General features: G+C 41.9%; 1 protein-coding gene across 3 annotated transcripts in view; it reads right to left on the bottom strand.

Annotated features, from left to right (window-relative positions):
• PTPRG (protein tyrosine phosphatase receptor type G) overlaps positions 1-16,374 on the bottom strand; it is a 729,368-nt gene that overhangs the window by 175,605 nt on the left and 537,389 nt on the right. For all 3 annotated transcript variants that reach the window (XM_061197096.1, XM_061197097.1, XM_061197098.1), the window contains exon 6: positions 8,336-8,402. In XM_061197096.1, the coding sequence (XP_061053079.1) occupies positions 8,336-8,402 (67 nt within the window). The remainder of the gene's footprint in view (positions 1-8,335; positions 8,403-16,374) is intronic.

Genomic DNA, 16,374 nt, shown 5'->3' with positions numbered 1-16,374 from the left:
TCCACCAGAACACAGGCACTAGTTCCCTCCACCAGGAAGCCTACACAACCCACTGAACCAACCTTAGCCACTGGGGACAGATACCAAAAACAACGGGAACTACGAACCTGCAGCCTGTGAAAAGGAGACCCCAAACACAGTAAGATAAGCAAAATGAGACGACAGAAAAACACACAGCAGATGAAGGAGCAGGGTCAAAACACATCAGACCTAACAAATGAAGAGGAAATAGGTAGTTTACCTGAAAAAGAATTCAGAATAATGATAGTAAGGATGATCCAAAATCTTGGAAATAGAATAGACAAAATGCAAGAAACATTTAACAAGGACGTAGAAGAACTAAAGAGGAACCAAGCAACGATGAAAAGCACAATAAATGAAATTAAAAATACTCTAGATGGGATCAATAGCAGAATAACTGAGGCAGAAGAACGGATAAGTGACCTGGAAGATAAAATGGTGGAAATAACTACTGCAGAGCAGAATAAAGAAAAAAGAATGAAAAGAACTGAGGACAGTCTCAGAGACCTCTGGGACAACATTAAACGCACCAACATTCGAATTATAGGGGTCCCAGAAGAAGAAGAGAAAAAGAAAGGGACTGAGAAAATATTTGAAGAGATTATAGTTGAAAACGTCCCTAATATGGGAAAGGAAATAGTTAATCAAGTCCTGGAAGCACAGAGAGTCCCATACAGGATAAATCCAAGGAGAAACACGCCAAGACACATATTAATCAAACTGTCAAAAATTAACTATAAAGAAAACATATTAAAAGCAGCAAGGGAAAAACAACAAATAACACACAAGGGAATCCCCATAAGGTTAACAGCTGAACTTTCAGCAGAAACTCTGCAAGCCAGAAGGGAGTGGCAGGATATACTTTAAGTGATGAAGGAGAAAAACCTACAACCAAGATTACTCTACCCAGCAAGGATCTCATTCAGATTTGATGGAGAAATTAAAACCTTTACAGACAAGCAAAAGCTGAGAGAGTTCAGCACCACCAAACCAGCTTTACAACAAATGCTAAAGGAACTTCTCTAGGCAAGAAACACACGAGAAGGAAAACACCTACAATAACAAACCCAAAACATTTAAGAAAATGGGAATAGGAACATACATATCGATAATTACCTTAAATGTAAATGGATTAAATGCTCCCACCAAAAGACACAGACTGGCTGAATGGATACAAAAACAAGACCCATATATATGCTGTCTACAAGAGACCCACTTCAGACCTAGAGACACATACAGACTGAAAGTGAGGGGATGGAAAAAGATATTCCATGCAAATGGAAATCAAAAGAAAGCTGGAGTAGCAATTCTCATATCAGACAAAATAGACTTTAAAATAAAGACTATTACAAGAGACAAACAAGGACACTATATAATGATCAAGGGATCGATCCAAGGGGAAGGTATAACAATTGTAAATATTTATGCACCCAACATAGGAGCACCTCAATACATAAGGCAAATGCTAACAGCCATAAAAGGGGAAATCGACAGCAACACAATCATAGTAGGGGACTTTAACACCCCACTTTCACCAATGGACAGATCATCCAAAATGAAAATAAATAAGGAAACACAAGCTTTAAATGATACATTAAACAAGATGGACTTAATTGATATTTATAGGACATTCCATCCAAAAACAACAGAATACACATTTTTCTCAAGTGCTCATGGAACATTCTCCAGGATAGATCATATCTTGGGCCACAAATCAAGCCTTGGTAAATTTAAAAAAACTGAAATCGTATCAAGTATCTTTTCCGACCACAACGCTATGAGACTAGATATCAATTACAGGAAAAGATCTGTAAAAAATACAAACACATGGAGGCTACACAATACACTACTTAATAACGAAGTGATCACTGAAGAAATCAAAGGGGAAATCAAAAAATACTTAGAAACAAATGACAATGGAGACACGACGACCCAAAACCTATGGGACGCAGCAAAAGCAGTGCTAAGAGGGAAGTTTATAGCAATACAAGCCTACCTCAAGAAACAGGAAACATCTCGAATAAACAACCTAACCTTGCACCTGAAGCAATTAGAGAAAGAAGAACAAAAAACCCCCAAAGTTAGCAGAAGGAAAGAAATCATAAAGATCAGAGCAGAAATAAATGAAAAAGAAATGAAGGAAACAATAGCAAAAATCAATGAAACTAAAAGCTGGTTCTTTGAGAAGATAAACAAAATTGATAAACCATTAGCCAGACTCATCAAGAGAAAAAGGGAGAAGACTCAAATCAATAGAATTAGAAATGAAAAAGGAGAAGTAACCACTGACACTGCAGAAATACAAAGGATCATGAGAGATTACTACAAGCAACTCTATGCCAATAAAATGGACAACATGGAAGAAACGGACAGATTCTTAGAAATGCACAACCTGCCAAGACTGAACCAGGAAGAAATAGAAAATATGAACAGACCAATCACAAGCACTGAAATTGAAACTGTGATTAAAAATCTTCCAACACACAAAAGCCCAGGACCAGATGGCTTCACAGGCGAGTTCTATCAAACATTTAGAGAAGAGCTAACACCTATCCTTCTCAAACTCTTCCAAAATATTGCAGAGGGAGGAACACTCCCAAACTCATTCTACGAGGCCACCATCACCCTGATACCAAAACCAGACAAAGATGTCACCAAGAAAGAAAACTACAGGCCAATATCACTGATGAACATAGATGCAAAAATCCTCAACAAAATACTAGCAAACAGAATCCAACAGCACATTAAAAGGATCATACACCATGATCAAGTGGGGTTTATCCCAGGAATGCAAGGATTCTTCAGTATACGCAAATCAATAAACGTGATACACCATATTAACAAATTGAAGGAGAAAAACCGTATGATCATCTCAATAGATGCAGAGAAAGCTTTCGACAAAATTCAACACACATTTATGATAAAAGCCCTGCAGAAAGTAGGCATAGAGGGAACTTTCCTCAACATAATAAAGGCCATATATGACAAACCCACAGCCAACATCATCCTCAATGGTGAAAAACTGAAACCATTTCCACTAAGATCAGGAACAAGACAAGGTTGCCCACTCTCATCACTATTATTCAACATAGTTTTGGAAGTGTTAGCCACAGCAATCAGAGAAGAAAAAGAAATAAAAGGAATCCAAATCGGAAAAGAAGAGTAAAACTGTCACTGTTTGCAGATGACATGATACTATACATAGAGAATCCTAAAGATGCTACCAGAAAACTACTAGAGCTAATCAATGAATTTGGTTAAGTAGCAGGATACAAAATTAATGCACAGAAATCTCTTGCATTTCTATACACTAATGACGAAAAATCTGAAAGTGAAATTAAGAAAACACTCCCGTTTACCATTGCAACAAAAAGAATAAAATATCTAGGAATAAACCTCCCTAAGGAGACAAAAGACCTGTATGCAGAAAATTATAAGACACTGATGAAAGAAATTAAAGATGATACAAATAGATGGAGAGATATACCATGTTCTTGGATTGGAAGAATCAACATTGTGAAAATGACTCTGCTACCCAAAGCAATCTACAGATTCAATGCAATCCCTATCAAACTACCACTGGCATTTTTCACAGAACTAGAACAAAAAATTTCACAATTTGTGTGGAAACACAAAAGACCCCGAATAGCCAAAGCAATCTTGAGAACGAAAAATGGAGCTGGAGGAATCAGGCTCCCTGACTTCAGACTATATTACAAAGCTACAGTAATCACGACAGTTTGGTACTGGCACAAAAACAGAAATATAGATCAATGGAACAGGATAGAAAGCCCAGAGATAAACCCACGCACATATGGTCACCTTATCTTTGATAAAGGAGGCAAGCATATACAGTGGAGAAAAGACAGCCTCTTCGATAAGTGGTGCTGGGAAAATTGGACAGATACATGTAAAAGTATGAAATTAGAACACTCCCTGACACCATACACAAAAATAAACTCAAAATGGATTAAAGACCTAAGTGTAAGGCCAGACACTATCAAACTCTTAGAGGAAAACATAGGCAGAACACTCTATGACATAAATCACAGCAAGATTCTTTTTGACCCAGCTCCTAGAGAAATGGAAATAAAAACACAAATAAACAAATGGGACCTAATGAAACTTAAAAGCTTTTGCACAGCAAAGGAAACCATAAACAAGACCAAAAGACAACCCTCAGAATGGGAGAAAATATTTGCAAATGAAGCAACTGACAAAGGATTAATCTCCAAGATTTACAAGCAGCTCATGCAGCTCAATAACAAAAAAATGAACAACCCAATCCAAAAATGGGCAGAAGACCTAAATAGACATTTCTCCAAAGAAGATATACAGATTGCCAACAGACACATGAAAGAATGCTCAACATCATCAATCATTAGAGAAATGCAAATCAAAACTACAATGAGATATCATCTCACACCGGTCAGAATGGCCATCATCAAAAAATCTAGAAACAATAAATGCTGGAGAGGGTGTGGAGGAAAGGGAACACTCTTGCACTGTTGGTGGGAATGTAAATTGATACAGCCACTATGGAGAACAGTATGGAGGTTCCTTAAAAATCTACAAATAGAACTACCATACGACCCAGCAATCCCACTACTGGGCATATACCCTGAGAAAACCATAGTTCAAAAAGAGTCATGTACCAAAATGTTCATTGCAGCTCTATTTACAATAGCCAGGACATGGAAGCAACCTAAGTGTCCATCATCAGATGAATGGATAAAGAAGATGTGGCACATATATACAATGGAATATTACTCAGCCATAAAAAGAAATGAAATGGAGGTATTTGTAATGAGGTGGATGGAGTTAGAGTCTGTCATACAGAGTGAAGTAAGTCAGAAAGAGAAAAACAAATACAGTATGCTAACACATATATATGGAATCTAAGGAAAAAAAAAAAAGGGGCCATGAAGAGCCTAGTGGCAAGACGGGAATAAAGACACAGACCTACTAGAGAATGGACTTGAGGATGTGGGGAGGGGGAGGGGTGAGATGTGACAGGGTGAGAGAGTGTCATGGACATATATACACTACCAAATGTAAAATAGATAGCTAGTGGGAAGCAGCTGCATAGCACAGGGAGATCAGCTCGGTGCTTTGTGACCACCTAGAGGGGTGGGATGGGGAGGGTGGGAGGGAGGGAGACGCAAGAGGGAAGAGATATGGGAACATATGTATATGTATAACTGATTCACTTTGTTATAAAGCAGAAACTAACACACCATTGTAAAGCAATTATACTTCAATAAAGATGTTTAAAAAAAAAAAAAAGAAAGAAAGAATTGTCTGGAGACTTCCCTGATGGCACGGTGGTTAAGAATCCACCTGCCAATGCAGGGGACATGGGTTTGATCCTTGGTCCAGGAAGATCCCACATGCCGCAGAGCAACTAAGTTTGTGCGCCACAACTACTGAGTCCGTGTGCCGCAACTACTGAGCCTGCACGCTGCTGCAACTACTGAGCCCACGTGCTGCAACTACTGGAGCCCGTGCTTCGCAACCAGAGAAGCCACCACAATGAGAAGCCCGCACACTGCAACGAAGAGTAGCCCCCGCTCGCCACAACTGGAGAAAGCCCGTGCACAGCAACGAAGACCTAACGCAGCCAAAAAAAAAAAAAAAGAATTGTCTGAGGAGGTAAGATCCAAACTGAGACCTGAAATAATTAGAGGGAGACACACTTGCTCTGAGCTGAGGGAAGAACTTTTCTGACAGAGGAACCAGCAACAGCAGATGCAAAGGCTGGAAGGGGTAACGCTACAGGCAGGCTGGAGGGAGAGGGGTTGTCATTCACCTCCCTTCCAGGTACCTGAGTGCTGGCCTGTGTCTGTCTGTCTTCACCAGTACATCAGCCCAGGGCTCACACCCAGTGGGCGTGCAATACTTTTGCTGAATAAAGAAGTAAACTTTCTCAGAGAGGCTAGAGAGGCAGCCATAGTTCCAGCTAGTGAGTGGCAAAGCCGAGATCCCCGCTGAAGCCTGTCCGGCTCCAAAGCCCATGCTCTTTCCACCCTAAGACCCTGATAATGCCTGCGCTGGCGCATGGAAGGAATTCTCCCCCAGAATTGCTGGGACTCCCTCCCGGGCTAGGTTGCTGTGTTCACAGAGCAACTCTGCAGTTCCTCACCTCAGCTTGGCACATGTCTGGGCACCCTTTGTGGTGTAAGTTACTTAACATGATCAGGATAAAAGTCAGACGTTAGAAACCTTGATCTGAGCTCCAGAACTGGGCACGAGGAATAATTCTCGGGCTATGCCAGCCGCATGGGGGCAAACCAAGAGCAGACTTTTACCAGAAGACTAAAGTTTAACCAAACATGCCCACAAATAGGAATGCTCACGTCTTCCTGTCAAATATCAATGATTGACAAACACATTCACTAGTGTGTTAAAGAAGAAATATGCCCACCCCTCCCAGGGGATAATTATTTCTCTGTTACACTGAAAAAAAGAAGGGAACTTCCTTTGCAGGGAACTATTTTTTGCAGGTCTCCTCTGACTTTTCAATTAGGAGGTAGCGTTGAAACCTCATACTGGGCGTCTCTGCCATCCTCCCGGTAACAGGTATCATATTCCTGCATATAACTGCCTCTTAGAGGCTAATTGTGGATAATGAGGAAGGATTACACAATTATGCCGGCACGCAGCTCATGAACCGAATGATCACTATGCAGTGAGTTTACTGAGATTTGGGGATTTGGGGGCTAAAGGAAGCCTACTGCTTATCTTTAACATGTGGAATGTCCTGCAATGATCATCATGGAAATGAGATTACACAGACCCACTCAAATGCCATAGCTGATGGAGTGCTTCCTCTCAGGCTGAAGAAGAGGTACCTGTTTTGAAGATTCCGGAATTCTTCGTGGGGTGATTGTATTAAAACAGGAAGAAGAGTCAGGGGGAAGGAAGAGCTATCCATCACTTAGTATATTTCAAACCCCCAACCTCATAATCTATATTATAGACTGGAATTCCAAGAAAGCGTTTGATGAACTGAGAGTTCCCGGGCACCTTCTGGGAAGGAGCTCAGAGAACACAGCGTGTTGCCCATAACATCCACTTTCTGTGCATTTTTTGAGGCTGCCCAGCGCAAATTTCCCTACGTCTCACACCCACCACTACTGCTATCAACATCAAATCACAAAGGGGCAGACGGCCTAAGTTTTGGCAAAAGTGTTTTATTCCCTTGGCAAACTTCCATACTACCTACTTCCCAGCTCTGCGTGAGGAGATTTCTTCAGAGATACAAATGAAAATCGGGAAGCAATGGACGTTTCCTAAAGTGAAAACCTCAATGAGGCGTTTTCAGTCACCCTATTTTTCTACTTTCACTAGGTTTATTATTGTTACCCGCTGTATGATTGAACACTTATAAGAGCAAAACGATCCAAAATCTGACCTGCTTCCACGGAACACTGATAACTAGTTTTGTTTCCCTGAGAGAAAGGGGGTAAGATGTCTGTTAAGCTCTGCAGAATTGGCTAATGTCAAAAGACATCCTCCCAGAAAGGTGTGAAGATGTCTTATCATAGCCATGGAGATGAAGGGGAGATGTATTAAGGTTACTAATGCTATTTCTGTCAATGTCTTTGGAATTCTAATTAGATTATTAAAATCTTGCAAATCATTACAGTACCTCTCATCTCCACACCTCCCTGTGACAAGGGTACTTTTGAAATTAGAGGATCGTGATGTCATAGGTAATGATGCATCGCCGATAATAAAGTTGCAGGGAAATTCCTCCAATAAAAAACAGTTGGGTAAGACAGAACCCATCTATCTTACTTTCTCTCCCCATTTTATGCTTGAGGATAAGATGTCTGCTGCACAGAACACGGCCTAGCATTTTCCATTCTAGTAGCTGATGGTACTTGCTCACGTGCGGCAAAGTTTAATGACTTGTCATGGCTACTTAAGTTTTTTCCCCTACATCTGTGGGGCAAATCAAGAAATTCATAAATGAAAAGTTACTTGAAAAGGGAATAATTTTAGGATAGATATGAGGCACCTGGCAGGTTCAACGTGTATGAATAGTACATCTTAGGGTGTTCTGATTTATAACACATGCATTCCGAGTGGTACCTGAAGAGAAACAAATTGCTTACTGTTAACCCAGATCCATTTGCAGGTAATAAATGGATGTGCTCTCTACCCATCAAATAATGGGCCTCATGCCCTTCAACATCAGTGGATGAGGAATGGGTGTCATACTCCGTCCTCTGCAAGATAACCCATTCCTTTAGGTGGAGACCTTAGCCCTTCACATCCCAGCAAAAGGAAGTGTATGCAGCTTACTTACCATGATGTACGACGCCCTTCAACCCATGGATAATAGGATCCAGTGCAGAATTGTCCCTTGGACTGACCTATATGTAAAGGAAACATGGTTGGTTAAATCTATTCTGGCATCAGACACAACAGTCTCAGTTTAATCTTCTAAAGAGAAGGGGGGGAAATAGATGTTATCTAGCAAGCTGCTTGGGTCTCACATACACCATGGCTCTCACCAAACAGGAGATTTATGACACAATAAAACCAAGTGAGGAAGTCTAAATCAAAAGAAAGAAACTTCTCAGAATACATTAGAACAGGAGAGAAATACCGTAGTCCTAGCAAAATCTTAAAAAGCAAGCAGACTTTCCCCTTGCTTTGTTTTATTAAAAGTAGATCCCAATTGGCTAAAAAGTCATTGAAAGTCATCAGAGAGCAATCCATCAGTGATTGAATATTTCAATACCTTTTTGTGATTATGTTTTTTTCCTCTTCTTTTAAAAAATGGATCTGTTCCCTGCTGGCTTACTCTCCTTTTTAAGGATCCCGATTCCCTGTGCCTTAAGTTATGCTCAAAGAGGCATTTCTAAGAGTCACTCAAGCAGGGAAAATGTAGAGCGGAAAGGAGCTCGAAGAGACAGTGTCTCCAACCTCCCTTCCCCGCTGGGGTATTTTTTTACTTTTGGCGGTGCCACAGGGCTTGCGGGATCTCAGTTCCTCCACCAGGGACTAAACATGGGCCCCAGAGCGAAAGCGCCAAGTCCTAACCACTAGACCACCAGGGGCCTCCCTTCCCCCACCCCCCGGAGTTTTTAATCTGCCAAAATGTCAAGCCTCTTTGATCTTGACCTTCACGCTTTCCCCTTATGTTCTGATACTACTCGGCATAAATTCTCATTCTTGTCCTTTCTAGAAGATTAAAATTCCACCAGCGTATTATAATTTTGGTTTTTAAGTTCTTTCTTTTAGACACATATTGAAATAGCTACAAATGAAATGATTTTGCTTTCAAATAACTCAGGAGTGGATAGCAGAGGAAGCGAGCGGGGTATAGATGCACCAGGACTGGCCATTAATCAATCATTTAGGATCTTAGGTGATGAGTATCAGAAGGGTCATGATACAATTTTCTCTACTTTTGTGTATGTTGAACTTTTTCCAAATAAAGAGTTTCCCCAAATCCATTATCTATGGTCAGCATATCTCCTAAAATTTTTTTCCCAGGGGTGTTATTTACATTTAATCCACTTCTAACACAATAAAGTTGAGATACTGACGAAACTTTCAATGGGTAGCAAGACCCAACTTGATGTTTCCTGGTTAATCCAGAGGAATCCAGGGCCAACTTAGGTTAAATTTTAGGGTAGCTGAAAAATGGCCACACCCCTTCCTCCCTTATAGATTCTCCCTGTCTGGCTGCCAATCCTAGTTTGCTCTCTAATAATAAGTCATACTTCACAATTTCTTTCTCTCTTCTGCCTCAGCGTCTCCAAGTTGAAGCAGTGGTTCTCAACTGGAGGCATTTTAACCTATCTCTCACTCCCCATTCCCACCCAGGGGATATTTGACCATGTCTGCTGACACTGTTGGTTGTCACAAGTAAGGGTGGAAGGGCGAGGCTATTAGCGTCAAGTGGGTAGAGGCAGGGCTGCTGCTAAACATCCCATAATGTTCAGAAGAGCCCCCCAGAGCAATGAATTATCTGGCCCACAATGCCAACGATGCAGAAGTTGAGAATGAAAAACCCGGATTGGATGCTCTATGAGTTAACAGTGATTACATAGTAATGTCTGGAGCCCTGAGTTACGACTAAATTCAAACACAGGTGTCATTATGTATGGGGTTATGTTTATAGACTAATAAAATGAGCTGGAATTTGGTACTACATTGTAAACACTACAAGTACTACAAAAAAAAAAAAAAAAAAGGATCAGTGTATCAGATCACAATGATGGATTTCTGGAAGTTGCCGTGAGTGTAGCTCCAAAATTGCCCGAAAGGAAGCTCAAGCCATTGGTTGAAGCACAAAACATTTCTGAAAGGTAAACATCCACAGAATACCACAAAATGAAAAAAAAAATATTTGCACCATGGCATAGACTAATCAAAAATTTTAAAACATGACCAAAAATGGAAACACAACTCAAGAATGCAAGATAAGAGAGTCTACCAGTAAATGGCCAAACTTCAAAAGTGACAGAACAAAGTAAGAGCCCAGAGAAATGTCTCATATCAAATTGAAGTTATAGGCAAAAATACGGTCTTCCTTCTCCCATGTCCAGATTCAGTCTGCGAGACATGTTAATGCCAGTTCAACTACCTGAAGTTACTCTAATGTATGTGGGAAATAGCAAAATGGCCACAAACTCCTGCCATCCCTGTCACGTGCATCTTGGCAATGTGATTGGCCACTCCTCCCATCAAGAGCGCACATCAACCTCTCCACTCTTTGAAAATGGGCTTGGGGACTTCCCTGGTGGTGCAGTGGTTAAGAATCCGCCTACCAATGCAGGGGACACGGGTTTGAGCCCTGGTCCTGGAAGTTCCCACATGCCGCGGATCAACTAAGCCCGTGCGCCACAACTACTGAGCCTGCGCTCTAGAGCCTGCGAGCCACAACTACTGAGCCCGCATGTTGCAACTACTGAAGCCCGCGCTCCTAGAGCCCATGCTCCGCAACAAGAGAAGCCACTGCAATGAGAAGCCCGCACACCACAACAAAGAGTAGCCCCTGCTCGCCGCAGCTAGAGAAAGCCCGCGCACAGCAACAAAGACCCAACACAGCCAATAAATAAATTATTTAATTAAAAACAAACAGACAAACAAACTAGGCTTGGCCACATGCTTTGGCCAAAAGGACAGCAAATATGAGGCAGCGAGAGTCTTATACAGGGATGCGAATGCAAGGGTTTATCCTCTCTTATTAATCTTTGAAATCCTGAAACCACCAGGTGAGGAACTCCAGGCTAGCCTACTGGAGGATGAGAGACCACAAGGAGCAGACACATGCAGTCCAGGCTGAATCCATTCTAGACCCAACAGCCTGCCAACTACCAGACAGGAGAGTGAGTCCATTTGAGATCATTCAGCCTCAGATGGACCACCTGCAGTCTGCAGAGACCAGCCAAGCTGGCCTTGACCAGAAGAACCGATCAGCCAACCTAAAGTAACAAAGTAATTGTTGTTTTAACTAATTGGGATCATCGATTACAGTGCAAAATTTAGCCGAGTTTCATGACTGTGTACAGAGGTGGAAGATGCGGACAGGCTATAATGTCAATAATTTTCCTAACCAATACACCTTGCTTATTTAAAGTTTGTTTTGAAAGTTTCTCAGTGAGATGCCACCATCACAAGGCACAACATTTACCATCAACCTGATCAACTCACGTGCTTCTACAAAACTGTGTTAACCCCTCCTCCACCATGGCAATATTTCACGGATACTGATTTTTGATCCCAACTGTGGGGCGATGTTTTGTAGTCAGGAGGGCACTTTAATGCATTTAGTCTCATCTGATGATGTGAAACTTCAAGGAAACTGTTCCTAATCCTCTGTGACTTACATCTACCAATGACGTCTGTAGGCCAAGCAAAAGGAAAATAACCTGATAACCGAATCCACCTTCAATTTCTGGTTGCTTCTGACTACACTATCTCTGTGTCTGATTACTCAGTCCTGGTCTCATTTGAGCTCAAGAGCCTGACCCTAGATTCTAAGCAATCCGGAAAATGAAAAGCCTTCTCCAATGCCCATTTATCTCCACAGCCTCCATTGCTGGTTTATATGGTTGGGGTTGAGAAGATGGACAGAAAGAGAAAGAAAAATGGAGATCACTGGCTGGTCAAAGTAACTTACTCTCCAGTTCATGTCTTGGATCTAAAACTCAGGGTTAGAATCCAGAGCATGTTAATAAGCGGGTTTGTTCCAGAAAGGCATAACCCTAACTGAAATACTCCCTTCCACTCGCTGCTTCAACCAATTTGCCACGTAAAAAAATTCAGGGACATAACCTAAGCAATTTGGGCAGCTTTGAAATATGCCTACGGAAAGGGTGTACCAGCAACCCTTGTTTATACTCCGGTCTCTGCCCTGGGTAGAGGAGGCCAAGGGGTGGGGAAAAAATGCCATTTTTAGAGCTTCTGGGTCCTCACCTGTGAAATGGGGATATAATCTCATAATGTTATGAGAATGAAATGCATGAAGCTTGGAGTATAATGCTGAGTACAAATGCAACATTCAATAAGGGCTGGATATGACAGGGCAACAACCCGACCCAAACGTTCAAATGTAAATGAATGTCAAAGAACAGCAGTTTTATCCCTGAGACTTCTCAATGCACTTGGCTCTAAAAGCAATACCTCCTCGAGTTCGAATTTCAAATGATCCAAATTTATGTTTTATTTGACATCCACTCCATTTTGTAATATGCTACACGTGCTAAAGCCACATGAGGAGTTTTCCTAGCTCTTGAAATTTGCTTCCTTCCACTTTAAGATCAAAGGAGTTATGCAGTAATACAGAAAAGGCAGCAATTGCAAAAATGAGCTTAAAATGGACGAGAAGAAATGGACACCCCTTTCCCTGCAGAGTTTGTGCTCTCATTGCAAGACACAGCTTAGGGCACTTCCAATACAGATGCAACAGAGGGCTCTGAAATTAAAGCTTTTAAGTTGTCTTTGGATATAACCAAAAGACATAGAGACATTAGCAATACAGGAAACCATGTAGGTTTGGGCAAAAGGCCAAATTTATATAAATGCTGATGAAATCTAAACTTCATAAAATTTTCTTTCCAAATAATAGACATAAGGATTCAGCCAACTATCAATTTAGTAACCAATTTACTGATAATCTCTAGAGATGTGTCGATAATCCAGGCTCTACAGGCAGACATACATTTATTCCTGCTTGAAGCAAAACGACATGAGGCAGAGAAGCCCCACCAGGCTGTGTGTCTGCATTTGGATGTGCTGCCGTTTACTTTTCCCATCCACTGTGCCATGTGGCCCTTGACTTGGATCCTAATAACCTTCCATCTATCAAGTCCTGGCCATCTGCTAAATAGGATGTCCAAGACAACCTAGTTGCCTTGAAACTGACATCGCCAGCTGCTCCTTTGGTCCTATAAATGTTGTATCCAGCCAATACCCTCTTGTGGGAAAAAGGATTTATGCCTGCTGAGGGTGAGTGGCTACACCATTAACCATAGCCGCGGGGGAAAGTGACAAGCAGCAGGACCAGAGATTCTGCACATCCTTCCTGAATTGCAGAGATGATGATCCATCCAAGCTGATGGGTAGCAGGTAACTGTGTATTCAGAAGCTAAAGTGTTTATCAGGACAAGGGCAAGCACTTCTTAGGAGGTCGGATTTCAGATCTGATTCTTCTCTTCTTCCACAGCTCTTACCTAAAGAGCCATGTAGCAAGGATGCTGCAGCTTCTTTCATTCTGACTTCAACACCTTGGGTACCACTCAGCAGGTTTTAGTTCAAGTTGCTATCAAGCAAAAACCATTCATAACTTGGCTGTTTTACAAAACTGCATTTCAGTTAAGGCTTCTCCAGAGACAGAGCACCAAACAGATTCCTTTATTAATTAATAAATGCTTGTCAATAATTTCAGAAATGTGTCTATGTTCAAGAAGATAAGAACAGGACTTCCCTGGTGGTCCAGGGGTAAATAATTCACCTGCCAATGCAGGGGACGCAGGTTCGATCCCTAGACAGGGAACTAAGATCCCACATGCCGCAGGGCAACTAAGCCCACGCGCCACAACTGCTGAGCTTGCGCGCCTTCAATTAGAGAGCCTGTGCGCCGCAAACTACAGAGCCCACGCGCCCTGGAGCCTGTGGGCCACAACTAGAGAAGAGGAAACCCGCACACCACAACTAGAGAGAAGCCCGAGCACCACAAGGAAGAGCCCGCATACCACAAGGAAAGATCCTGCGTGCCTCAACAAAGACCCCGTGTGCCGCAACTAAGACCCGGCGCAGCCAAAAATAAATTAAATAAGTAAATAAATAAATCTTAAAAAAAAAAAAAGAAGATAAGAGCATCAAACTACTAACCACTGATCTATACTGAAAACATTCTTTGGTTGGCTTTTCTTTTTAATGCTCACAAATATGACTTTTCTTTTGTACACCTTATTGTCTCAGTTGCTAATGCAGAAATTTCTTTTTTCCCTTTTGACATCCCAATAGCATTTTCTATTCTCTCCGGACCGTCACTGCTGAAGTGGGATTGCAAACAGTGGAATCAGAGGCATCGGTGCATTTACCACCCCAAACTGCCATGGCATAAAGTCAAAGAGAAAACAGAGACACGATCCAGAAGGTGTAATGGCCAATGAAGAAGGCGCTCTGTAAGGCTGTAGGACTTTTTATGAAATGAGGGATTTTCACTTCCCAATCAAGTAACAGCAAGTTCCTAAGTATGGATTTCTGGCCAGGAGGTTTGGTTTAACTTCAAATAATGAATTTCCACAATCGTAGTTAAGCCTAATCTAATAGATATGCAAAATATCACAGACGCATCTCACCAGAGAAGGAAGAGCTCCTGTCAGAGGGGAAGGTCACAGTCTCATATCATCATCTATATTCCACCACTTGACAGGACACACTCTTGGGACTGGTTTCCATCAGCACGTGAGAAAATTCCTAATTCCTCAGCCATGGGAAGGGATTAATATGAAAAAGCAACACAATTATAAATGCTAATAGGATTTGCCCTCCTCACTTCCAGTGGAACTTGAGCATGGACATGGCTTACTTCCTGTTAATTCATAATATTCGTGGAAACCAGTCAATTCACAAGTTATACGTCTCCAGAGAATTGAAATGCATGGCCAGAGAAGGCCACGGAAGAAATGAATTGAATGCTCTTGGTCTTCTTAAACTGACCATTCTCTATCCCTCTGCCCACACCTCTCCAGCTCACCGGAGGATTTACCACTTAATTGTCAGACTTGGCTTGGAAGAGTCTATTACTGGAAAAACCAACCCAGCAGGGTGACAGCAAGGCCCAGCAGCAAATCTGCACAAGTGCAGATCTTGCCAGCAGCAGGCATGCCTATTGTCAATACAGGTGATTTCTCATTTTCATGAGGATCAAACTGCCTTGGGCTGGGTATACAGTGCCATTTCCTCTGCCTCTGGACTCACTCAACACTCAATTTCAAAGCCAAAGCAGAAGAGAGGGAGGGAATGGGCAGACCGGGGCATCTGACAAATGGAACTTCCATAGGGGCCCAAATGGTGATTTTTGTCCTTCTTTGTCTTTTTCATGCATTGTGTTTCAGAGCCAAGAAGATAGTGGGGAAGTGTTTCCAGCAGTTCAGGACAGGGTCCCAGAGCCTGCCTGTCCCACCACTGTCAGTCTTCTCAATGTAAAGGTTGCTTTTGAACGGGGAAGAAGCAAAAAAAATTCCAACCTAGCAAAGTGTGACCCAGAGTCTTAAGCTACAGCACAAACCATTTCACACAAATATTGTCATGACCTTGGAATTAAACAAACAACAAAATAGTTGGGAAGCCTGGGGCAAGAGAAGCTTATTTCAGGTTCAGTGACTCGCCTGCAAGTTTCTCTTGATTCAGTGTGGCAATGCTGGACAATGTTGACTTTCTCTTGTTAATAATCCTGCCACGCACTGAAAAGCCCCAACAATATCAAAGGCTTGGGGGAGAAAGCAGAGCTGACTGTTTCCACGTGTAGCCAGTGACTTCAACTAAAACACATTAGATGTGAACCCTCACCCTTGCTTTTTCATTCCCTCCAAGCAAAAAGCTGCCCGGGGCACTCCATTTACAAAAGACTCGGAATCCAGAAAGCACGATGTGGGGACTGTTTTAAATCCCCACCACGTATGCAGCAAGAGAAACATGAGAGACAAAGCATATCAGATCAAAGGGGTCGCCAGATTGATCCTCCCCTTGAAAAAATTCCTCCTTAGGAGTAGGTAAGGGCAGCATTTTGGATAAACCTTAAGTCCAGTAACCAAGCATCCAGATGGCATTATGAAGGATGGGGGAAGACTATGTAAATATCATGTAGGTATATAATAT

Source organism: Eubalaena glacialis, chromosome 7 (assembly GCF_028564815.1).
Source record: "Eubalaena glacialis isolate mEubGla1 chromosome 7, mEubGla1.1.hap2.+ XY, whole genome shotgun sequence".
Lineage (NCBI taxonomy): Eukaryota > Metazoa > Chordata > Mammalia > Artiodactyla > Balaenidae > Eubalaena > Eubalaena glacialis.
This window is presented reverse-complemented; position numbering and strand designations above follow the sequence as displayed.